The 25,051-nt window shown below is 50.2% G+C and overlaps 3 protein-coding genes across 4 annotated transcripts; 1 reads left to right on the top strand and 2 right to left on the bottom strand.

Annotated features, from left to right (window-relative positions):
• Window positions 1–1,565: 1,565 nt before the first annotated feature.
• CERS1 (ceramide synthase 1) lies at window positions 1,566–11,963 on the bottom strand. The gene is made up of 7 exons (XM_003213291.4): window positions 11,645–11,963; window positions 5,186–5,345; window positions 4,467–4,647; window positions 3,962–4,123; window positions 2,876–3,023; window positions 2,176–2,324; window positions 1,566–1,712 (listed from the first exon to the last, which is right to left on the bottom strand). Exons 1-7 carry the CDS (start codon window positions 11,864–11,866, stop codon window positions 1,670–1,672), a joined length of 1,065 nt encoding a protein of 354 aa, XP_003213339.3. The 5' UTR covers window positions 11,867–11,963; the 3' UTR covers window positions 1,566–1,669.
• Window positions 11,964–14,028: 2,065 nt separating this feature from the next.
• On the bottom strand, window positions 14,029–18,919 carry COPE (coat protein complex I subunit epsilon). 2 transcript variants are annotated; one of them, XM_085211553.1, is made up of 11 exons: window positions 18,845–18,919; window positions 18,711–18,800; window positions 18,401–18,463; window positions 18,171–18,271; window positions 17,842–17,994; window positions 17,313–17,366; window positions 16,943–17,024; window positions 15,753–15,908; window positions 15,429–15,497; window positions 14,892–14,966; window positions 14,029–14,377 (listed from the first exon to the last, which is right to left on the bottom strand). In XM_085211553.1, exons 1-11 carry the CDS (start codon window positions 18,902–18,904, stop codon window positions 14,330–14,332), a joined length of 951 nt encoding a protein of 316 aa, XP_085067679.1. In that variant the 5' UTR covers window positions 18,905–18,919; the 3' UTR covers window positions 14,029–14,329. The 2 variants fall into 2 exon arrangements, with proteins under 2 accessions (XP_085067679.1, XP_003213335.1); XM_003213287.5 differs by having other exon boundaries at window positions 18,711–18,899.
• A 96-nt stretch (window positions 18,920–19,015) lies between these two features.
• DDX49 (DEAD-box helicase 49) lies at window positions 19,016–24,761 on the top strand. The gene is made up of 13 exons (XM_010725042.4): window positions 19,016–19,179; window positions 19,257–19,380; window positions 19,459–19,544; window positions 19,738–19,859; window positions 19,966–20,153; window positions 20,292–20,432; window positions 21,002–21,077; window positions 21,197–21,273; window positions 21,768–21,865; window positions 22,236–22,310; window positions 22,848–22,936; window positions 23,339–23,410; window positions 23,707–24,761. The coding sequence occupies exons 1-13, from the start codon at window positions 19,065–19,067 to the stop codon at window positions 23,890–23,892; spliced, it is 1,449 nt and encodes a 482-aa protein (XP_010723344.2). The 5' UTR covers window positions 19,016–19,064; the 3' UTR covers window positions 23,893–24,761.
• The last annotated feature ends 290 nt before the right edge of the window (window positions 24,762–25,051 follow it).

Genomic DNA, 25,051 nt, shown 5'->3' with positions numbered 1-25,051 from the left:
GGCCTGTTAACCCTTTGAGGCTGTGGCAGGACAGCAGCTCAGAGCTCCCTCCCCTTCCGCATCTCCACACCATTGAGGTCCCACAAGAAGTTCCATGCAGTGGCAATGCTGCCAGCACGCCGAGCTGCTCCATGTGCCCTGGAGAAAGGTGGATCTGGTGGCCACTCCACCCAGACTGGGGAGACGCTGGTCAGTCAGGGCATCCTCTCACTGCCTCCTCCCAGTCAGCTCTTCAATCACAGTGTTTAACACTTCCTCCAAAGGCTGTTAACTTCCAGCACACCACATCATCTTCAAACTCTGCCCTTCAGCTCCCACCTCACACCATCCTCCCACAGCCCAGGTGCACAAACAGCAATCAGCACCCACTTCCCACACGGGGTCCCCCCACTCAGGGGCACTCACACCAAATGCTGCAACCCAACCAGTGCCAGTGCCCAGCATACCGAGGCACTGAGATTCAGTTTCCTTCATTTCCTCCTTCCTGCAAATCCAGTTCAAAAGCCAAGAAACTAAAGCACACAGATAGAGCCCTCTGAAACTCTGCTAGGAAATTACAAGGTGACGCATCCTGCCACAGCTTGGCAGTTTCCATCAAGCCAAAGTCACATTTTGCTTTCAGTTTCCCTGAGGCTCACGTGGCAGCAGTGAGTCAAATCAACATAAAGAGAACAAAGAGTAAAAAATAAAATTTAAAAAAAGAAAAAAAAAGTTAAAAAATTAGCCAATCTCTGATGCCTGGAACGGATGCATCCAGTATCCTACCACTGCCTACTGATTCCAGCCGGGGAGCTCTGTGCTGGGTCAGCCCCAGTTTCAGGGTTTCACAGCAATGAGGTGTATGACCCAGCCCAGCACACAGGCTTCACCAGGCTCAGGTCAATGCTACCTGGAAAACCAGCACAGGCAGCAGAGATTGACTGCTCTTCACTCAAGCAAGCAGACATTGCTGGACAAGAGTATGGAGATATCTCTTACATGGGCTTTTTAAGCAAACAAGATGTCCTGGCCCTCATCCTGGGCCGGAATAATGCTCTAGGGCTGGGTTTCCAGGAAGACCTGCACATGAGAACTGTGCTGCATGCCGCAGCCTCCAGAGAAGCACAGACATCTTTGAGTTAGACCCCTCCAAGTCAGCAAGGCCCAGAAGTGCACTGCTTCACCTCTCTGCTGCCTACTGGCACCTGGAGCAGAGCTGGCTTTGGGCTCCCTATACCTGATACTGCAGTGCCAATGGAGGACAGGACGTCCCCCTCCCCACCTGACGCTGCATCAGAGGACCCTTCAGTGCTGCTGAGGCAGAGTGGTGGGGAGGAGCCAATGCAAACAACAGGAGAAATCACAAAGGGACTGAGAATAGCTGAGGGATGGAGTGAGAGAGGAAGCACCAGGGGACCTAAAGCCAGCTCCAAATCCTACCTGGACCAGCAAAGCCTCTCAACCGAACCAGCACATACAGGCTACAGAAAGCACACAGCATCAGGTGAAGCCTGGTCACAGGCAAGGCCTGGCAGGGGCCTGTTCCATCAGTGGCATCTCCTCCCCGGCTCCAGGCAGGGGATGAAGGGGCGTTGGGGATTAAGTTCTTCTTGTGCCTTTCATTTGCTGGGATTGAGCGTAGGGTCCTGGCTCAGTCCCCAGATCCAGCCAAGCTGCAGCAGCCACGCTCTTATAACCGCTTGTCTTTCACAAGTCCGTTCTTCAGGTGCATCCTGTGAATGAGAGCACAGCAGACAGTGAGCTTTGGCCTCTGCACCGACTCTCCCTCCCTTACTCTCACAGCTGATCTGCCGTAACAGGCTCATGCAGGCAGTTTGAGACTGGTCCCCTATCAGTCAGACCTGCTTTACGGGACCCAGCATCTCACCTGACTTTGTGCTCCACACAAACAGCAGATGCTGCTCAGGGAGCAGTGCCACACACAGAGCCAGTTCTGCCTGGTGAGCAGGGGAAGGGAAAGGTGAGGATTCACGGGACAAAGGTGGACAGACACCATAATGCTGAGGTGTGGAGATACAAAGTTCTTCCCGATCCCTGCAGCTATTTTTTATACTCTGAATCAAGACATCCTTCTCTTTTCCAGCCCAGCGGTGGATGCTTTAAACGCTGCTTCACAGCATCTTCCCTTCTCCCAACCCAGACGTGCTGTCCAGGTCCCCACCCCTGCCCACGCACCCTTCTTTCAGAGCACTGGGCAGCTGGAGCCCGCTCTCTTTCTTCTTGGCTGCTGTGGTTTTCTTGCTGTCCTCCACATCATACTCGCGCACGTCATTCACCTCGTGCACCTGCCCCATCAGCACCTTGGCCACAAACAGGACGATGTACTGCAGGGGGAAAGGCACAGTCAGCCACAACCGCCAGGCCCAGAGCCGTTCCACCCAGCCCGCTCAATCCCATTTGCTGCATGGGGCATTTCTCAGCCCTGCAGAAGGCAGCTCCCATAGGGGTGGCCGAAGCCCTGGGATGAAGGCTCCTACAAATGCCACTGACTGATTTCATCACCACCGGACAATGGATGCAGCTGCCACCCAGCCCAGCCCACGGTTCAGCTTCACCCCTCCCCCAGAACTTCAGGAGATGCCACGGCATTTGTGCCTGTATCACATTCCCACCTGCTCCAGTGCCAAGGAGCCCCCGGGCAACAACAGTCTGTCACAATCCCTTCCCATGGATCCCTGGGCTGAGAGACAACATTCTCAATTCCAGCACCAAGAAGCCCTCTGGGCACTGCACTCCTCCCTTCCCACTCAAACCCCAACACTTCCCCGTGCCTGCAGCTCCCACAGCCACCCTGGAGAGGCAGGCAGCAGGCATCACACAGCAGCAGCTGAGGCAGGAGAGGCAGCGTAGGGGTTGCTGAGCTTCCCCTACTCACCAGAAACCAGTAGATGTTCATCAGAGTGAGGACAAGGAGCAGAGCATTGAAGAAGAAGTAGAAGGGGATATTAGGAACCGACTGGAGGCTGGAGTAGCAGGTGGCGTAGAGCACCTTGAGGGGAAACCAGTAGAGACGGAACCAAAACCTGCCAGGGCAGAGGGAGCAGGGTGGGATTAATGGCCCCCAGGGATTCCCAGAGCAGCTTCCTCCAGCACAGCCTCCCGTGTCAACTCCTCTTGCAGCTGGCAGTCCCTGCCCCCGGCATCTGATTTGGGTTTAAAGGCCTGGTTCTAGGACTTCACACAGGCCCCTGAACGGGCAGGAACATTAGTGAGGGTACTGTTACCATGGCTGAGCATCAGCACCAGGGCTGAGAAATGGCTTTCTCAGAGTAGAGGCAATTCTACTGTGCAGATTTTCTCAGCTGGATGGGGGGGACAGCAGAGGAATATAGCTGGAAGGTTTTCTTAGTTCTGTGCATCCCTTGTTTATCACTCAAAACCTTCCTTGTTCTCCTCCCCCTCATATCAATCGTTCCTGTTGCCACCTCTCCTTTTCAGAGAAGCCTGCAGAGAGGGAGGAAGGAGACAAAGGGATGCACCAGGAGTGACAATCTGTGAGTGATTTATCTCTGCTCTTCATCTTTCTCTTCTGCCTTTCCCCAGGAGGAGCAGCAGGGCTGGGATCTGAGGCCCACATCCCATTTGCTTCTTCAAAAAAAAAAAAAAAGAAAAAAAGAAAAAAAAGAAAAAAAAAACAACCCACAAAAATTGTTTATTAATGCTAAAACCAAATGAGTGGGAAAATGGGAACAGCTCCTCCTCCCCTGGGGTCATTTGTCATGCTGCAAGCAAAATTTCACAGGCACTTCTGTGGTGACAGACGGCAAAGTGACTACAGAAGGATTCCAAGCCCAGCATGGGGTCAGGCTCTGCAGGAACCTCTTCCCAAATAGTTTATAGAAACAACTCGTTCCCATGCACACACACCCAGCAGGCTGTACCCCGGGGCACCAGGGGGACTGCAAAAGCTGGCAAGGATAGCTGGAAGTGGGATCAGGGCTGGGTAGGCAGACAAACTCACCAGCTGACACTGAAGGTGAGGCAGCCAATGTTGGAGATGATGTCGTTGAGCCGATGATAGACACCCCCCCGGTGCTTGAAGTAGACATTGAGCTTAGTGAATTCCAGCTGCACGTCATTAATGTCATGCAGGAAGAGCACGAGGATGCCCACGTTGTGGTACCTACAGGAAAGGAGAACAGGGAGGGAGGGAGATGCGTCAGCACACACTGCCCACTGCACCATAAGCAGATGGGCTCTGTGAACAACGCAGAACAAGGCCTGGGAAGGCACAGCATGGCAACAGGCTGCAGGGCAGGTCTGGCTCTACGCAATGGTTTGTGAGCACTGGGATTGCTGTGGGAGTACAGGGTTAGTGGTAGGGAGAATCTGTGCTAGCCCAGGGTGAGTCCCCCACTACACACGAGATGCATGGGAGCACAGAAAAGCCACAGCCTTTGCTGCACACTGCCCAAGGCTGGCACAGGTACAGCACAGGGGGACAACATGACAGCCAAGGCCCTCACCTGAAAGCGTAGGAGAAGGCTATGAGGGTCAGAGCAACCACGTGGTGGAGCAGCATGACAATGGAGTCCTTGCGCCACGTGTCCATGTAGGCAGTGGCATAGATGGAGTGCCAGTAGAAGCTGCACTGCAACAGGTAGGCGATAGCAATGTCCGTGGGCACATCCATGCCCTTCTTCCAGTCTAAAATGGGAGAAAGACACCCAGGGTGAACCCAGAGCCTTCGTCAGCATCAGAGAGACAGGAGTGCAAACGGTGAGGAGCCAACAGCAGCCAGAGCTGCCCCGGGTGCCTGTCAGCACTTTGCCGTGCTCAACTTCCACTCAGGACTTCCCAGATGAAAACGAGGTAAATTCTGGAAGAGGACCCAGGCATCCTGGCTCCCAGACTCCTCCTTTGGCATCAGAGCCGTTCCCACTCAGGGACTTAGGGCAGAAGCCTTGATTTACTTCCCTCCCTCTCCAACTCCTCAACCCCTCTTCCCTCCATAGCCAAAGGTATCCCAGACCCTGCTGTCTGCAACAGCCACTAGGTGACACCCTCTCTGTAACAAAGTAATAGAGGCAGTCCGTTCTGCACTAAAATCATCACAGAAAAGTTAATGTGGAGGCTTGGTCTGAGAATTTCTCTCCCATCAACTTCAGTTCCCTTGTACAACTCAGGTTTCCTACGAACTCGAACATCCTGCTCCACACCCGCTTCTCCCTGACTCTTACTGTACCATAAAAGACGGACGGTGGGTCGTAGAAGAAGGGGTAGTCAGTGAAGAACAGCAGGTAGCAGCCATAGGACCAGGATATTGTGTAGAAAAGCAGCTTCCAGGCACTCTCAGGCATCTTGGCAGCATCTTTTGGCTGCAGCTTGCACCACTCACCGAAGGGCTGTAAGGAGAAGGGAGAAGTGTCACCACACGGCAAGGAGACCCTGAGGAGCCCAGCACAGAGCTCACAGAATCTCTAAGGGACTCCAACACCGCACACTGCATCCACTGCCAGAGAGGACAAAACCAAGGACGTGAGCCTCATTATTTTGGCTTTCTTTATAGCTTGAGCTGGGAGGCCTGAGAAAGAGCCTGAAGCAGGGAAAAATCTGAAGTTGGAGACTCATCCACTCAGCCTTGGCCACGTTGGAAAGCTGCAAAAGCAGAGCCTTGCAGAGAAAGAGGAAATCTACAGCACGCATCCCAGTGTCTGGGCATCACTCCATCAGCCTGGCTCCAGGAGCAGGGCTGACCACAGCTTGCTTTTGCAGAACAGAATCAATACAACTGTAATAAAATCAAGTCCCATCTGCATAAGGAAATCCAGAAGAGGAAGCTCTAACAATACCACCCTACGCATTTGGACTTTGCAGTGCTGCCAGGTCCCAGAAAAGAACCTTTCAAGTGAGGAAGTGATGGTTTTGCTGAGTCCTGAACACAGCTGCTGCTGCTTTCCAACCAGTGGGGCACAGAATCCTCCTGCACAGCCAGCACCGGAGGGAGCAACTCTGCATGTAATGTGTGTGTAAGGGCTGCTCCTCCTGCTCCCTCACCCCAGGCTCACCCACAGCTGGCTTGTTTTTCACCCCTGTAGTTTACAGCACCCTTCCTGCTGGTCAGGACTCAGAGACAGGAGGCAAAGCCTCCCCAAATATGGCCAAAGTGATGAAGGAGAGGATGAGCAGTTCAGTGGATCGCTTGCTCTATTAAGAATGAAACTTTCTCACTTCAAGTTCCCCACGATGCTGAGGATGATGAGTATACATCTGATTTTTTATACTCGCACTTCGCAACTGCAAGAGAGCGAGGGGCCAGGGACTGCTCAGAAATCACAGCGAAAGCAAAGCTGCAGCATTAAACAGCTCAGCTTCCCAGGAGTAAAACGAAGGATAGCACTAGCTGCTCCAGCTCAGATCATCTGCAGGATGAGCGAGCGCACCCTTAGCTCAGCCATGGCTCTCAGCACTGATGTTTTCCCTCAGTGGCAGCTGAGCAACACCAGATACAGTCTCTGCTTCTAATCACGAGGCTGACAAGGCCCTACCAGTCCCAGCTGCCTCCACCCGGCTGCAGCAGAGCATCACTCAGCGTCCAGCAGGAATTGCCTCTCCTGAAACAGATAACACACCCCGAGGCCCCGGGGGGGAGAGCTCCACTGGGAGAGATAAGCCAGAGATGAAAACAAAATGCTTGCAAAGTAACCATACCCTGCCCCAGGTCAGCACTTTCTGCAGCCCGCGCTTGGCTCCTTGATGCTCAAAGGCTATATTAAGGCTCCAGCTGTCCCCAGGCAGAGGCCCGCCTGGCTTTTAGCCCCTCTCTGTGTCAGATTTTCAAAGGACTCCACTCTCGGTCTAAAAGTGCTTTGTTCTGAGCTTTGAGCAGCGCTGGGAAATTCCGACCTGGAAGCAGCAGCCCCACAGCGCTCTGCCAAGCTGCCCACAGCCCCTGCAGCCAAAGAGGGGCAGCTCCAGCCTCCCCCGTGCATCCTGCATTCACTGCGCGGCTGAGAACACACTGCTGCCAAAGCCTCTTCCACCAGGAGTCATGGCAGAAAAAAGAGAAGGAAGCTTGAAGGCTGAATGAATAATGCAGAGACAGAAAGTCCCGAGCCCAGAAAGCATGAATTATTTGTATCTCCATAAAGTGGAGCAGAGAAGCAGCTCAGCTGTGTGGACAGCCCAACGCTTTGCCAAGGCAGACCTTTGCCACTCCTGTGCTCTTCATTAGGGACTGGATTTAGGACGTAGGGCTCAACCCCACAACCCTGTTGCAGCAGGGCTGTCAATCACCAGCCAAGTCACTCGGCTGCATCTCTGCACCTCAGTTCCCTACCTGAAAAGGGTGAAGGGAAGCCTTCATCTACTACATTTCTATTCCAGGCAGACAGAGCTGACGACAAGGGCTATCACTCATAGCACATCCTGCTGGGCCAGCTGTTTCTGGAGGCTCGGGCCCTTGGCAGAGATTGCAACAGTGCAGCAAACCTGGCAAACGTGTCCTCAAGGCAGGTGACGTGTGAGGTAGGAGATGTGCAAGGCAGGAGATGCCCTCCGCTACCCAGCTGTCGTTCCCATGGCAACAGCACGGAGATGCCTGTTGCTAAGGGCAACGGGTGCTGCTGCTGGAGCAGTGGATCTGGCTCCAGCTGAAAGAGCCCAAAGCTCTTGGCAAGTGATGTAATGGGGCTGCTCTTAAAGGGCGACCAGCTCTTCCTACCTCCTCCACGATACTCCCACACAAACCTTCACAAGAACCTTCTGATTCACTTGTAAAATTAATGGGAAGCGGGGTGGGAGGGCTGTGCCAGCTCCCCCGCACTGCCTGGCACAACCTGGGGACTGGGAAAGAGCACAGCAGTGGGTGAGAGCACTGTGAGAGCAGCTCGGAGCTGGAGGGAAAGAAAAACCAAATGCTGCTGCCCACAGCACCGGAGAAGTGTCAAAAAATATATACTCACAGAAAAAAACAAACACGCTCACACCCCTCCTGCAGCCTGGGGCAGTGGAGAAAAGCAGAGCATCCCCTTAAATCTGCAGGCAGCTACAGCAGCGGGACAGGAGTCCTGCCAGCAACCTAGCAGGTTTGCAGTGACAGGTTATGAATCACAGCTTGTTACAGCCTCTCAGCGCCTCAGTTTCTCAGCAAAGGCACTGGGAAGCCGGGCTGGGCTCTGGACAACACTTTCCAGATAAATGTGATAAAACACACTATGACAACTGCAGCAAGCCAAAAGACATTATTTCTTCCTCGGTTCCTCTGTAAGCAGTCAAATTTCCCCCCACAGAGAGAAAAGCAATAGCAGACACTCTCTGGAGACCCAACACAGCTGCCAACAGGGTGCTGCGGGGGCTGAATAACCTTCTCATGCCTGAGTGCTGACACAGCAGCATGGGGAGGGCAGCCCCCGCTCTGAGACCTGCAGCTTCGCTCCCAGAGTGAAGAAAAGGCCCATTGTTGTGGCTTCCCCCCTCGAGCTGCCACAGTTTGTGCTTCAAATGCTGAGCAGAGCGCAGTGGGATGAGCCGGAGAGGTGGGCGCGGAAGAGCCAGCAGCAAGGGCTGCTCTGGGTGGTGGGTTTGGGGACAGCAATCGTTTCCTTCAATTCACATGCCCTGTTCTGGGGTTTGGAAAAAAACAAGTCTTGACAATACTGCAAAATGGAGAGAAGTTACATAAATCACTGAAAGGGAGGATAGGGAGCGTTGCTTTCCAGCTTCCACATCAGTGCTGGGACTATACAGCAGCACTTACCTAGAAACTCTCTGTTTTCAGAACCATTTTCCAACGTGCAAAATACTTTTCCTTGCAGAAGACACTGCAATGTCCTACAAGTTATGCCACTAAGGCAGCAAGCCGACTAGTGGGCCTAAAACAGAGAGCATTTACCCACTGCAGAGAAAAGGCAGCCATTACAGCAGGGGGTACCTGACAGCCACCAGATGCAGAGGCAGAACCAAAGCTTTCACTCAGAACAGAATGCACTTGGCCTGGGTGCTGCTGGGCTCCGCTGCCCTGCGGATGCTCAGCTCACACAGGGATGCTCAGGTTGCTGCTTTTTAATCCAACTCTCAGAGTGCCTGCAGCCACTCCACACACCAGCCGTCAGGGACTCTATCTGGTAACCCACATCTGCTCAGCTACTTGGCATCTTTCCTACACCAAAACTCTTTTCCATTTTCGCACCAAGCAAGGATCCTGTGAAAAAGAGACAACAGGCAAAAATTATCTTTGCTCTAAGGATGACGGGAAAACCACCTCTAATGCACAGACCTGGCAGTTTCAACGGGTGAGAAGCACACGCTTTCAAATCCTAACCAAACCCCTCCCATCACACACACAAACTCCACTGCTTCTTCAAACCAACGGTCAGATGTTTCGTGACAAAGGTTAAATGCTGCTGTGGTGAGAAACCAAACTGCTGTCCTGCTGCTCCCACCGAGAAAAGTAGGGCAATGCAAACAGCACAGGAAGAGGTGCGTGGCCTTAAGGCACTCGCAGAGTCCCACAGAGGAGCGGCCACGGCCAGAGCAAAGTGAGATGCACTGTATGGTTCAGGCTTCAAGGTCTCACGGTAAGAGTCACTTCCTCTGCAGACACGGAGTTACAATTCAAGCTGCAAGATCTGTTATTTATAAGCAGCACGCAGGAAAGTAGCATTCTCCAGACACAGAGTGCATTCATTTTTATAATTGTATTTCAGTTCTTGCAGGGAACACGAAGGCATTCAAAAGGAGGAAGGATGCTCTGAGTCTGCACCAGGAGGCAGTCCTGAACGTGGGACAAGCTTCCTCCCAGCGTTAAACAAGAGGGTTTTACTTTCTCACTGACTTTTCCCCAAGTAAGGAAGCCTCTTGCTGGATGCCCCCTGCCCGTACAGGAGGCACGCAATACAAACCCATCTCATAAAATCTGCCAAAGGCTGCTGAGGAGAGCCACAATCTCCAGCTTTTCCCATAGCAAGTCCAGCAGAACAAATAGAGAAATGCTTCAAGTTCTTCAATTAAAAGTAAATACGCACACAGTTGTCTCTCACTGCTGCCACCCCTCCACCTCCCTGCTGGGAGGAAACTGATGCTATCTCACCCACTCACCCCTGCAGCACACGCAGGCGTAGCCACAAGAACTGGCTCTGATGAACCCTCCTTGCTCCTCTGCAATTACAAACATGACCCACTTCTCCCTGGGAACAATACCTCAGCATTGGTGCACACTGCCAAGCGTCCTCCGAGGGCACAGGGCAGACTGCACAGCTCCAAGAGCTTTTTTCACACTCTGATTACTGCTCGCTCTGTAAAGCTGAGCCTTTTACAAGGAGAAACCGGAGCACGAAGGGAATACATCCCATTTGTTACAGCAGACCTATCCTTACTTCCAGCCTCGCTCAGCCCAGAGCTCCCAGGCACTGTGTGAGCCCCAGCAGCAGCCCCAGGCAGTCAGGGCTGCAGGGAACGAGGGGAAACAGCCCTGCAGAGAAAGCCAGCCCATTATCACTGACACCTTGCCTAACCATCAGCTTCCAATGGCTCCAGAGGCCTTGGACTGGAACTTTGCACAAGGTCAGGCTCCAGCTCCACTGGATAAGCAAAAGCAACTCTGAAAAGCAAAGGCAGAGCTGCTTTGGAGGCTTCAGCAATGTAAGTCCTGATAGCCTAATTACAGGATGCAAGGTTGCTCTCTTCAATCTATGAAACAGTTTCTGAAGGAAGTGATTTCCCCAGGGCACACGGCCTGGCCCACGCAGGCATAAGGAGCCCTGCACTCCCACCACTGCTCCAGGCTGTGCCACCGTGCTCCTGGGAGATGAGAAAACAGCTGAGAGCTGAGGACTCCCACCTGACCCAACACGCAACGCCTGCGTTAGTTCTGCTGTTCCAATCCCCTCAAGGCTGCAGGAATGGCACTGCAGAGCACACAGCACCTCTCTGGGAAGGCAGAGAAGAAGAAATTGCTCCTGCTGGGACTGAGCCATCAGAAAGGAAGCATAGGGCTCAATTCATTATGGATGCTTTTCACAGCAAAAAATAAAAAATAAAATTAGATTAAACGGGACTGTTCTTCATTCTCAGGGAAGTCCTGTTCATTCTGTTCCTTACAAAGCACCGCGCTAACAGGGAGGGGATGATGGTCAGCAAACCCACCGGGGGCTGAGCAAGCTGCATGCAAGCACCCTGCACCCCCAGCTCTGAAGGTCAGCCCAGCACTGCAGCACGCAGCCAACCCCACCGCCGCGCCAGGGAAGGAAAGCGGGGAAGGACATTTTTCACGCAAACCGCAGCTGATGCTGAGAAATGTGGCCCGGTCCTTTGAGCACCTGCAAGAAATAATCCCTGGCCCCCTACCCGAGCCTGTTACACAGCGCGTACAGCGGGACCCCCGGTCGTCCGGCGACGCTCTGCCCTGCGGGATGCAGCCCGGGGTGGGACCGCAAAGCCCCCTCACGGCACACGGCCCCGGGGGACGGGCGAGTTTTCCCACACAAACCACCCTAGAAGAACGGCACGCTTCTCTGCGCGACGAGCTCGGGATGGAGCCCTGCGGGGCGAGGACCGGCCGCTCTGCGCAAGGATTCAACCGCAGCGGGAAAGGCGCTCACCCGCGCAACGAGCCCACGGGGTTTAACCTCAGGGCGGGGCGTCGGAACGAGCCGCAGCCCCGGGAAAGGAGGACCGGAGCCCTCCCGCATCCCGCCGTACTGACCCGAAAGACGCGGCGGGCGGCGGCGCGGCGCAGCACGGTCCAAGCCAGCGCGCACAGCCCGCACAGCAGCACCTCTCCCCAGCGCAGGTGCGCGTTCTCGGCCCACGTCCTCCTCGACAGCTCCCAGCCGCAATCCGCGCAGCCCCGCGCGGCCGCCGCCAGGCTGCCGTATCCGCGCCGCAGCAGCTGCCCGTAGCCGGGCATGGGCTCGGAGCCCCGCATGGCGCTCAGTGCCGCTCGCCCATCGCCCCGCCGTGCCGGCGGCACCGCGCAGGCTCCGCGCAGAGCGGGTCGGTCCGGCCCCCCCCACAACCCCCGCCGTTACCGGGCCCTGGAGCCGCCCACGGGAGGAGCCTCCGCGCTCCGGCCGGTGCCTGCTAATTAGCGGCGGCTCGTTAGGGGCCTGGCAGCGGGCGTGGAATGAAGCTGCGCTGGAATTTCTAACGCGGAAAGCGACGCGATCGCTCTCTTGAACGATGCGCCCCGACAGCGGGCACGGCAACAGCGAGAACCGCCGGCAAAAACACCGGGATTTCAGCTGGCACCTCGCGACGGGAGCGGCTGTGCCCTGCAGGATGCCATCAGCAACCCGGCAACAGCTCCCAGCAGAGCCCTCCACGTTCAACGTCCTTACCATCCACTCCTTGTTATTATTTTGTAAACAATTCTCCGTGCTTCTCTCTGTTCCACCGGTCTCACAAAAGCCTCGCACAGCAGGAATTTATCCTCTTTATCCTCTCCTCGCAGGGTGCTTCCACCACCACCCCGTTGCAGTTACAACAGGTGCAGAAATTCAGCCACGGACCAAAAGGCTGTGGGATAAGGAGATGCACGTGGAGAAATGCAAACCCTGCTCGGGGCCAACCCTTATGGCAGCCCTTACCGAGCAGCTCCTCCCCAAGACGGGCAGCCTGTGTGCCAGCACACTGCTGGTTCATACAGCAGAAATTTCATCAAGGAGCTCACAATTAAAAGCAGTCAAATCGATAGCCATACACAGATCAAACGTTTGCTTTGCAAGAAGAGCAGGTTTAAGATGAAGGTTCTCCTGAAATGCTGACACAAATTCTCTCCGTGCTGAGGCAGCACAGGAACCTCAGAGCAACGCACTGGAGCAGCACAGCTGTGCTCTGCATCAGCCTCGGAGCAGTAATTGGTGCCAGTGCACCTCAATGACAACCTCAAGTGCAGCAGTAAGATTCCCTACTAGCAGAGACAAATAATCTCTCATAAATAGAAAACCCATCTGGGGAATTTTAAGTTGAAAAAATAGGAGTTGTAAGCCATCTGAAAGTCCCACGGCTGTTCTGGGAGAGTCATCCTGCCTTCAAGTTCTTTGGAACTTCTCTAATTGGTCTGGGGCAGCAAAGAGAAAACACAAACTCATTCCTCTCAGAGGTCTGAACAACACGTTCCCCTATTCTCACACTGACAGGGCTGGCTCCTTCTACGCCACTTGCTTTTATTGTTTACATTCTTAAGTCAATTTATCATGGCCCATCAAGTGGGTAATGGCTGCCCTGAGCACACAAGCCCCTTTCACATCTCGCTCAGACAGCTCCACAAAGGAAACATTCATTCAAGACTGGACCATGAATAACCCCTCATTGAAAAGAGCTGCTTGCTAAACAAGCCAAGAAAGGAGACAATGAGCTCTTTCAGAGCAATCACTGCGAGGTGGGCACAAAGGAAATGCCAGTTAGACGCATTTACAGTGTAGTATAAACCCCCTCTTCTCCCTCTCCCGAAAACGTTTTCCAAAAGATAATTCAAAAGATAAATCAAATATTGGAGTTCAGGAGGCCCCGCTGAGGGTTCCAGACGGACATCTGTTCTTCGTATCTCTGACACAACACAACCACCCGACACAAAAGGCAGCCTGAAACGCTGCACAGGAGTCGGAGGCATAATCACATAGTGCTCAATTCGTTACGTTCCATTGCACGTCAGGTGCAACAATCATCAAGTCCTCAGGAATGGCTGGGGACAAACACACTTCCACACGTATTGCAGGATGGATTTTGTTAAAGAAAGATCCAATGCTTTCCTGGCTCCAGGACATGAGATGTTGCATTTATCAACTTAAGATCAGGGCTGAGCCTATTACAATTGGATTATTTCTATTCTGGGGAAGCTTTCCCTCTCGCCAGCAGTAACCCCTACAGCTGTGCATGCTTCTTCTGGAGGGTGTTAACCTAAAAGGAGTCATTATCAGATTGAAAGAACAGCCATAACTCAGGATTCACCCATGCACTGAAGTCTGATACTTGCAGTTACCCTTCACACTCTCCCCACAGGTATATCACCCTCAGGATAACATGACAGAGCTCAGCCCCAGAATGGAATTACTTCAGTTTCAGAATGTAAATTAAGGGGCACACAGATCCAGAAAAGGCTTTATTAGGAATGTTTAAGGTACAGTGTTGCAAACTTGATTCGCACTGTATTTTAAACAGAGTTGAAAACCCAAGAAGCCAGAACACAGGCTTTTTGGCTTCCAAGTTAGAGTAGCTACACATTATATACAAACTCAGCAATGGATTCCTGGATTGCAAGACCCTGCCACGCTGAGTTAAGCCAGACCGACTTGCAAAAGGCATTTTTCCATGTTACCAGAAGGGTTCTGAGTAACAACCCCACTTCCCAGGTACCACAGAGCAGGTCTGCTGGCCTGTTCTCTCCTCCTCACGCGCTGGGGGCATACTGCATGGCAAGTCGGTCAAAGTCATTCTCCTTCAAATCAGAAACAAAAATAAAATGAACAAAATTTCAAACTCTACAGCAATTCACTAAGGCAAAATGAATTCTAAAAAGCAAACTGTCTAGGTCTGTTCTCAATTATTTCAATTTGTTTCATTCTCCTTTCTCCATTATCTCCCTCTGCCCATCCCCTGAATTCTCTCTCATCCAGATTTCCTCTCTTTAAGCACAGCGTCCCACACTAACAAACAAGTTTGTAAGCTGGGTTAGATGTACCTCAAAGCATTTCTTTCCAGATGTAACCGAATTTGGAGTACACTCTGTTTATGTACTTTGTATACATACACTCAACCTGGACGTTGAGTATTTCCCAACACATCTCACAAGGGCCAGAAAATTTGCTGGCAGTGATGAGACGCTGGAGAAAGAATATGGATCTGCCTGTTTAGAACTGTAGTCATGCTTACAGCAACTGATCCCTCTGCCCCATCCTCTTGCTGGTATGAGCCATTATAAACTCAGTTTCATATTGGAAAATAACGAGTACCTTTGCCTGATACTCCTTTATGAATGGATGATTTTTATGCGCATCCTTCAATTGTGACAAATAACGATTTGTGACCTGATGGGATGAAAAAGGGAAATTTAAATACTGAAATAACATGAAGAAAAGCCAGAAAGTTTAAAAAAAAAAAAAACTCCTATGACTTTGTTCTTAATGAGTGAAGAGCTGAATTCTTCAGGACTCAGAAAGTCAGCAGCCCCATTTAAAAAAAAAAAATAAAAATCAGTAAGACCTTCCACAGCAGATTCAACAAAAAGAGAAAACCAAGCTCAGAACTTGGAGATTTCTTTCTCCACCCAGGCTTTCCTCTACAGTAATACCACTGTCTACAACAGCTGCGTTTCCAGACTTTATTGAATACTGAATATTTCCCCATGCCCCAAAACTCCAGAACTATTTCATTTAGTTAACTCTAATCCCGATGAGAACACAAGATTGCCAAAGTTATCACACACAGCAGGAACACACAACCTGTCCCCAGGCTGAGCTGCTTCTCGAGTACCATAAAATAAGCCTCACCTCTGGTGGTTTCCCCAGGTGTTGTGACAGGACAACAAAGTTGATCAAGGTCTCAGGATGGCCACTATCCTGGAAACAAAAACAATCACCTGTCTTTGTGACTTACCCCTACACAACTAAGTGTAACAACTGGCAGTGAAGAATTGACAAGCCCACAGCTCACTTTACTGGGACAGGTAAAGTAGAAGAAAAGGCAGTTATTAACAGCAACCACTCTTAGGGACATTTTCATAAGCATTAATGGTGAAGTTCCTTGCTGTTCTATCCGCTATGTATAAGAGATATTTAGATTAAGGCTAATCTGCCTGGAAAACCATAAAGTACCTTGTCCAGTGCCTCCTGAAGTACTCCCTCTGCATCATCCCACTTGCCCTGAGCCATATAGCAGGCTGCCTGCCCATTAAGCAGGAGGAGAGTGGAGGAGCATTTGTCTGCCATCTCTTGGAAGATGTAATAGGCATCTTGTAACTTCTCACCACCCTGCAAAAGGAGGACACAACATGCAGTTTCACTGTGTATGTTAAGAAGGCTGTATACGCTTTCTGTGGTTGAGGAAAGGGGCCATGAAGTTAATTTGAAGGGTAACAAAATGAAATGAGCTGTCGTCATTCACATAATCTCCTCTAACATGAGAGATCACTGTAAGACTACAGATGAAAGAAACACAAAAACATTCAACACTAAGAGCCACTGAAATGATCAAAAGATCAAGGTTTTCATTCAAAGAGAAAAAAAAAAACATTTCAAAAGAACCACTTCAGAACACCGATTTAACGTCTGGAAGAACATCATAATATAATAATGTAATAAAAGATTATGAAATGAGATTTTGTAATTAAACCCAGGTACAGACACCTGGCTTTTCAGAATGTTCCATCTTCAGAAAGGTTCTAGATGCAGCAGCTTACACTGACTAGAGGGTGAGAGTTTCCCTAGAGAAAAATATGATCTGAAAGAAAACTTAGCCACACGCTTTTGTAGGGCCACTGCGATGTACAAAAATTTAATAACAAGACAAAAAGAACACTAAAAAACTCCTAATAGTATTGTAACAGGTTACTGCATGCATACCTTGGAATTTACTGAATTTCAGGAGACTGTTTGGTTTCAAACGTCTGACAACCGGGCTACCAGACATGTGTTTATGGCTGATTATTTGAAGCTCTTTGTTACAATACAGCTTCTTGCCAACCAGTTCAGACACCAAAAGGCTTAATGAGATATGGTAACTGGGCAAAAGGCCAATTTCTATCTCTGCAGAGGCAGATTTCCTTGAATGGGAGAGCTGATTAAGACCATTTTATTACACTGAAACTGAGTTTAGGTAGTACTGTCCTGTTACACATGGGATTTGCTTCAAAACAAAACAAAACCACCAAAAAAAAAAAACAACCAACACACACCAAAAACTGCATGCTTTTCTGAAAGCATGATGTGAAAACAGGAACCATGAACTAGGCACAGAGTCTTGTCTGAGTGCTGTTTCTCAGGTACTGTAGGCCAGGGATACTCACTATAGCCAGGTTCACCCAGGCAGTAGCCAGCTGAGTGAGAGTCGCATCTTCATCTTGCTCCTGCATCTTCTTAAGTTCCTTGCTGCAGATGCAAAAGTGGGAGTTGCATAAAAGGAACACAAGGCCTGTCTCACAGTTCCCTAAGGCACAAACAGAAAGCTGTAGTTTCCTTTGTCAAGCTCTTTCACCTCAATAGCAAAACAGCCACAGCAAACTGCTAACAAGGCATAATTACCTCCTAATGTTTTACCAAGACAAGCTGTGAAAGAGCTCCATTTTACTTCTTTAAAGGAAAGAAGAAACCCAGGCCCAGAGATTCAAACCACCTTATGCTCACTATTCAGAAACAACAGGACACAAACTTACTCACCGAGCCAGATCAAGTCTGTCAAGCTTTAGAAGAATCTGGATCATCATCGCCATGCTGCAATGAACAAAAGCAAAACAACTGTAGTGATGGCGTATTTTACTTGTGCTACTACTGATTCCTTGTGCTTTGCTCAGGAGCCTGCTGTTTAAAAGAGATGCACTACCCATGCCAGGGCCAAGGATCTCTACAGAGGCAGCCAACAAAACTGGCAGTGCTCACAGCAGGACTCAAAGCAGGGAAGCTTCCAGCTGCTCTCCTGGTGTACAGCCATGGTGCTCACTTCAGCAGTTCCGAATACACACAGATCAATAAACCGATTCTTAGGTTTCACAAGGGAGCAATAGATTTTACATTGTAGGCTGTGCACCGTATCACTTACTACTTCAAAGGCAAGCCTCTAAACAGTCTCTCAATGGTTTTAAGGCTCTTCTGAGACAAGCCAAACCTTGGACATTTCTATTACAACTCTCCCTAGATAAGAGATTTTGCTAACACACTCCTCAGAGATGCCAGATCAAGTTATTCTTACCATTCCAAACTTTCCCCTTGATGTAGAGTGCGGAGAGCTGCGTCAGGATTTTTGTCATGGAAATAGATCGAAGCAGCCATCAGCAAGAAAGTGGTATTGGCCACATCAACACTTTTTGCCATTTTTTTGTCCAAATCAGCAACAATCGCATCTCTGTAACAGTGTGGGTGAGAATATAGAAATGTTTAAAATGCCTTGCCATCAGAAAGCCTACCTCTTTGTGGCAAAACCACAGCCACGCATAATAAAAACCATGCTTCTACAAACTTCCCACATAGTAACACATTCCCTGTCAGACAGTTTGATTTCCAGCTTATTATCAGGCTTACCTTTGACTCTCATTTGAAAGATATTCTGCAAACATCCGCACTGCTTGGAGTTCAGGACTGGCATTGGTTTTAATTTCATCCAGTACAACACCATATTTTCTCTATTAAAGATAAAGAAGAAAACCTAGAATTATCAGCCAGTTGTGTAACTGGGCTCAGATTCACAACCTGCCCAACTCCAGCCCCGCAGTCAGATTATTCTGCTGCAAACCCATTGTCTGTAGACTCACCTGGGCAATGTAGGCTCTGAACAAGAAAACGTCCCTCTCCGCTTCCTTCTCAGGGCTAGACGGCTGAAAGGAGGACAAGAAACAAGAACTCTTCTCAGCAACCCGTACACTAAAACCAACAGGAGGCAGCCAGGACACTCACGAAACCTTCTCCCTTTCGAAAACAGCCCGAGCCGTGACGGGCGAGGCCAAAGGGCGCTCGGGGAGTCCGCGCCGCCAGCACCCGGTGCGGCTGAGAGGAGGCAGCCCCACGGAGAGGCACCGACTCCGGGCCGAGGCACACCATGGGCCCCCTCCGAGCCGCCCCTACCTTGATCCGCTGCGCCTCGTTGATGGCGGCCTGGTAAGCCCCGATATAGAAGCTGTTCTTCACGTCAAAAAGCTCATCCGCCTCTCCGCCCTGCCCGGCGGGACCCGCGCCCGCCCCGGCCGCCATTTCCCCACTCCAGACACGTCTCCGGAAGCGGCTGAGCCCCGAGGGCTGCCGGGAGCCGCCGTCTCCATGGAGACGTCAGCCTCAGCCAATAATCACGCGAGGAGGATGTGACGTCATCACGGCGCCGGAAACAGCTGCCGAGCAAGGCGGGCGAGGTGGGGCCAGCAGGAGGCAGCCAATGAGAGCGCGAAAGCGGCCGGAAATCACCGTGGTTGAGTGAGCAGCAGCATGGCTGCGTTCCGGGAGCTGGGATTGGCTCCATGGCTGGTGGAGCAGGCGCGACAGATGGGGCTGAGCCGGCCTACGCCCGTGCAGGCCTCCTGCATCCCGCCAATACTGCAGGGTGAGTGCGGTCCCGCCGTCCCCCATCGTCCCCCATCGTTCACCTTCTCCACTCTTTCCCTCCCCGCTCCCACTTAGGCCGTGACTGCCTCGGCTGCGCCAAGACGGGTAGCGGGAAGACGGCAGCTTTCGTGCTGCCGGTATTGCAGGTGCTCTCCGAAGATCCCTATGGCATTTTCTGCCTGGTACTAACGCCCACCAGGTATGGAGCAGCCCCGGGAGTCCCCTGCCTGACGTCCGGTGTCCCCGCTCCCCCCGCTTAGCCCTACCCTCCCTGCAGGGAGCTGGCCTACCAGATCGCCGAGCAGTTCCGTGTGCTGGGGAAGCCGCTGGGCCTGAAGGACTGCGTGGTGGTGGGCGGCCTGGGTGAGTGGTACTGAGACACCAACACAGGCAGGCTGGGGACGAGCAGAATGGCCAGCTTGTTTCTCCATGCTGATGTGTCCATGTCCTTCCTCTTTGAAGCTGGTAGAAGCCAGAGAGATGTTTTCCAGCCACGCACACTGCGTGCTTATAGGGTTCAATTTCCTGTAACACGGCTGCATGTTTCTCACTGCAGACATGGTGGCACAGGCCCTGGAGCTCTCCCGCAAACCCCACGTTGTCATCGCGACACCTGGCAGGCTGGCGGATCATCTTCGCAGTTCCAACACTTTCAGCCTTAAAAAGCTCAAATTCTTGGTAGGCAGATTTTTCATTCTTTTTAAATATTCTTCCCCACTTTTTAAGGCTTTTTATTTTGTAAGAACACTTGCAGATGATCTCATTTATTTGTGGCTGTGTCTAGGTTTTGGATGAGGCTGACCGGTTGTTGGAGCAGGGCTGTGCTGACTTCACAGCAGACCTGGAGGTGATTCTGGAGGCTGTTCCAGCACGCAGGCAGACGCTGCTGTTCAGCGCCACGCTGACCGATACGCTGAATGAGCTGAAGAGCCTGGCCATGAACAGACCTTTCTTCTGGGAGGCTGCATCCGAGTACGTGCGTCTCTGCTCTGCCACACGTGGGATCCTGCTTTTTCTCTGTTATCTCCTTACTGTATCTTACATCTTTTGTGTTCCATTTTCTCTTGCCAAAGCTGTGGATTTCAGTGCTTTACTGTCCCTTCCCAACAGGGTGCGGACAGTGGATGAACTGGACCAGCGTTACTTGCTTGTACCCGAAGCAGTTAAGGATGCATACCTTGTCCATTTAATCCAGACCTTCCAGGATGAACATGAAGACTGGTCTATTATTATTTTTACCAAAACCTGCAAGTAAGTGGAATTTTTCCTAGCGATGGTTTTTGCTGTAGAGGTGCTTTTGAGATTCTAATTCAGATTCCAAATTCCTACTGTACTGCTGTTAAGCTGTGCTGGTGTTTGCTTTCTCAGTCTGTACTGCAATTTGGTGGAAGAGCACCTTTTTTTGAGCAGCCTGGGACTGAAGGGCCACTCGGAAATGTAGCATGCTGGAAGGTCAAGCTACTTGTACTTCCCTGCAGCCACCTTTCCTTTTGCTGATGGGTAATACTGGAAAGTGGTGGAGAAGAGTCTGCTCTCCTGTGCTGTTCATTCCTTCAGGTTGCTCACATTGCTGGGGACTGAGGTGTGTCCTGGTGACATTCCCCTGAGTCAATGGGAATCCAGTCACCCTCTCAGGGGTGAGCAAGTGAGGAGTGGATGTCCTGTACCCTGCTCTGTCACAGTGCTTCAGTAACTAAGCACACTGTGGTAATTTTAGTGTGAGGGCTTCCAGGAATCCCAGCTCTGTCTTGATCAGTCAGCTTTCTGTTTGCCTGGTGTATTTTGATTTTTTTAATTGTATTTTTTTTTTTCCTTTTAAGGGAATGTCAAATCTTGAATATGATGCTTAGAAAGTTCAGTTTTCCTTCTGTAGCTCTGCATTCTATGATGAAACAGGTGAGTGATGGGACAAGTGTGGGAGGTGGGTGCTTCTAGCTGGATCCCTGAGCCAAACAGCAATCTGGGTCAGCTCCTGTGGGTCACAACGTCCCTAATTCAGGATTCTTCTTTTCCAGCGGCAACGATTTGCAGCTTTAGCAAAGTTCAAATCCAGCATCTTTAAGATTCTTATTGCTACAGATGTTGCTGCCAGGTAAGAGAAAACTGCAGTTTCTGTTGCCAAAGGCCTTGACCCTGCTTTTAAAGCATCAGAATTACTGTGGAGATTAGGGTGAGTTTAACAAGAGAGCTTTAAACTCTGCCTGTGGAGGTAGGACAGGATTGTTCGTTTACCATTACAGAATATCTCTAAGCTGTGTTTTGGAGCCCGTTTGTAGGCAATGTAGTTATGATCCTGTCTTCTTGTACTGCCTCAGGTGTGTGTATTCTAGCAGGAGAGTGATTTCTACAGAGCTTAGTTTGTTCTCTTGGTCCAGGAGAGAATATCAGGTGACATGTATGGTAGGTCCTCCCTTTCTGTGATTGTTGGAGAGTTGCATGATATGAGAATTTGTCCTAGAATAGCTTCAGCTTATTAATAAACACTCTGTTTATGAGAATATTAGGCTCTTGGACAAAGCAAAGATCAGGAACTTAGATTTTATATATTAAGTTTATCAGCTTCTGTTCTCTCTCCCTGCATTGCAGAGGCTTGGACATTCCTACTGTACAAGTTGTCATCAACCACAACACTCCAGGCCTGCCAAAAATCTACATTCACCGGGTTGGCCGGACAGCCCGTGCAGGTGAGTGGGGCAAACTGCACCCCTTGCAGCAGTGCTGCAGCTGGCTAAAACTGGATCTCAGTGCTGGGACTGTGCCCTGAATGAATGTGAGAAACCTTTGCAGCAGCTGCAGTACAGTCTTCAGTCAATGCCAAGTCTACTCAGATTGCTGGCTCAGCATGGTGCTTTAAGATTGCAAGGATAGCTTATCTTGTGTCTGATCTGCACCAATACTTAACTGCTTTTTCAGAGCAAATAAAGACCCTTTAGAGCATCCTGTCACCATAATGTGCTAGGTTGACTCATGGAGATGGATGGAATTTGGCATGGATTAGGCTTCCTTTCCCTCTGCTTGTCAGGATTCGTGTGTCACTGTGTTTTCATCATGCAGGTCGGAACGGAATCTCTATTACAATGGTGACACAGTATGACATCCATCTTGTACACGCTATCGAGGAGGAGATCAGTAAGTGGGGAACATTAATACTACTAAAGTGCAGAATTGTTTTTGTGACTGTGATACTTGCAGCCTGGATTTTATCAACCGGGATGTATGGTTCAGAACAGCAGCATAAAAATGGTTTCCCTTTCCTGTGTAGCCAAAGATCAGAAAGGAATAGGAGCACTTGGACCTCCATCAGTTTTGTTCTTGCTGTTTCTACTGGAGGAGGAGCTGCCTGTTGAACATATTTTGTAGCCTTTTTATTAAAGCAGACAGCTTTTGTCTTACTTCCTGGCTACTGTATGCTGAGGTGAATGAAAAGAACAGATTTCATCCTTTTTTTAAGGAAATAGACCCAATAAATGCAACATCTTTTACTACGGGAATTGCAGAAGGGAGGATGTAATCCTTTGTTGTGGGCCTGCAGAAGTGACAACGATCATAACTTATGACAACAAGTCTACTCATAGTCAGTGAAACTATGTAGATTACTTGCTAGTTGAGAACCTGCCTCTGGATTTCATAACCAACCATGTATGTAAATGTCTCATCCTGATTTAGAACTGAAGCTGCAGGAGTTTTCTGTGGAAGAGAAATTGGTGCTTGACATTCTTAACCACGTGAATGTTACAAGGAGGGAGTGTGAAATAGTAAGTGTGCAAACATGAAGCTCCTTTGTTCAGAGGACAGGAAATCTTAGGCAGCCAAGAGATTCGCTGTTGACTAATATCAGGTTCTGTATATGCAGGTTTTCTTTTGAGCACATAATTCAGAATTTTTGTTCCTTTTTCCAGTGGAAGCACTTAAATATTTGCCATGGTGGTGGGGGTTTTGTTTGAGTTTTCTTCCCTAAGTTAGCTCTATTACTGCACATTTCTGAGCATTTAGTGCTGATGAGTGTTGGGGCTGGAGGCTGGTAGCTAGGGGAAGGACTGCAAGCTACCAAATGTGCGCATGCTGCTGAGATTCTGCTGACTGAAGCAGGACTGCTTTTCTCTGTGTCAACTCAGTGCTTGGATACTGATTGCTCTGCTGTATTTTTTCTTTGACAGGAACTGGAGTACATGGATTTTGACGAGAAGAAAGAAATAAATAAGCGGAAACAAATGATCCTTGAAGGAAAGGTGAGAGTTGCTGCTATATAAACAGTTTTGATCAGTAGCTGGTATAATGCTCATGACATGGAAAAGAAATGACAGTTCCTGCCTCACTGCTGTGATGCATCTGCCTCTCCCCTCCTCTTTGGGGTGGTGAAATTTATCTTAAAGGACAACTGATACTGAAAAGTATGTTGGAACAGTGTCTGACTTCAGCAACCCCCTCAGCCATGGCTTTGAAAGCAGAGTGGGCATCCAGCAAAGGCAAGGAGCTGGCACTGTCCCTGTGCATATCACTAGTGTCCTGGCATTTGCCATTGCAGGATCCAGATCTGGAGGAAAAAAGGAAGGCAGAGTTGGCCAAGATCAAGAAGAAAAACAATAAATTCCGTGAGAAGGTCCAGCAGACACTGCAGGAAAAAAAGCAACTGCAGAAGAAGAGGAAACTACAGAAGAAAATGGAGAAAATGGAGCGGCGGAACAAAATGCATGCTAAGGAAGAGAAATAATGTCCTTGGCCTCCCACTGATGGAGGAAGTGTGGGAGCTCTGCTGGTTGGCTCGGACTGCCCTGATGTTGCTGCTGCTTTGGGAATACTGGGATCCAAGAGTTTTTATGTGGACGCTTTGACCTGAAACCATTGTTGGAGAGTATGGGGAAGTGGATGAGGGGAGAAGGACACTTTGATAAACTGTCCCCATTACTTTTCCTCTCTGTGTAGTGCTGCTGGGTGGGGCCTTTCCTGACAGGCTCAGTCAATCTCCTGAAAGAATGTCTTTCTCAAGAGTATGTTTCCTTCCTCTGGTAAAGGAGAGGCCAGACCAGAATTCTTGGTGATACAAAGGGAAATAAAGATTCTCTCTCTTCCCCTTCATTCAGTCAGTTTAATTTCCCTTTCACGGGCTGGTGCTTGCCACTCACAGTTGTTTATATAAACGGATTCTCCTCTGAGCCAGAGACTAAAAATAAATTGACAGGATGAGCTCAGCCTGTCTGTACCATGGTCCAGGTTTTTCTGAGAGGAAAATTTCCTGGAACACATGGAGAGGTTGTATTGTGTGGCTGGTCCTGGGCAAGCCTCGTAATAATTCTGCTTTATATGTTTAAGTGGCACTCTTGCCTCTGATTGTCTGCCTCAGCTCCAGGCCAGCTTATCCATGGGGACAGCAGAGTTGCAGTTCGCTCAGTGACCTGGGCTTCTGGGGACTCCTGTTTCTGCAGACGATCAGTTCAAAGCTCTGTTCAGGTTTCACCCTTAGTGCCTTCTTTAATGTTCAGAACTTCCTCTAATTTGAGACTGAAGAACTGTTATTTCTACCCTCTGGCTTAACAAAAATAATTTCTCTGGTCAGCATCCAAATAAATAGTTCTGCAACAAGCGACTGGACATTTGACCTTCTTCAACGCATGCAAGTGTTGTTGTGGGAGCTTACAGGAGAGGAGCAGTACCTTTTGTGGATAAATGGTTTGGAGATAAAAATCAGTCTTATTTCAATAGGCTGGATGAGTACCGAGCTTCTTGTAGGTGTTAAAGTCCTCAGCCCCTTTGTGCAATCTGAGCCCAGCTCCTTTTCTGGGAGCACGCAGACTCCTGGGGTGCTTTTGCCTGCCTTGAGTGATGTCTCGCAGAGGAAATCTGGTATTTCCTTCAAGAAAACTCCCACAGCC

The sequence above is a fragment of the Meleagris gallopavo genome, chromosome 30 (assembly GCF_905368555.1).
Source record: "Meleagris gallopavo chromosome 30, MGAL_WU_HG_1.1, whole genome shotgun sequence".
Lineage (NCBI taxonomy): Eukaryota > Metazoa > Chordata > Aves > Galliformes > Phasianidae > Meleagris > Meleagris gallopavo.
This window is presented reverse-complemented; position numbering and strand designations above follow the sequence as displayed.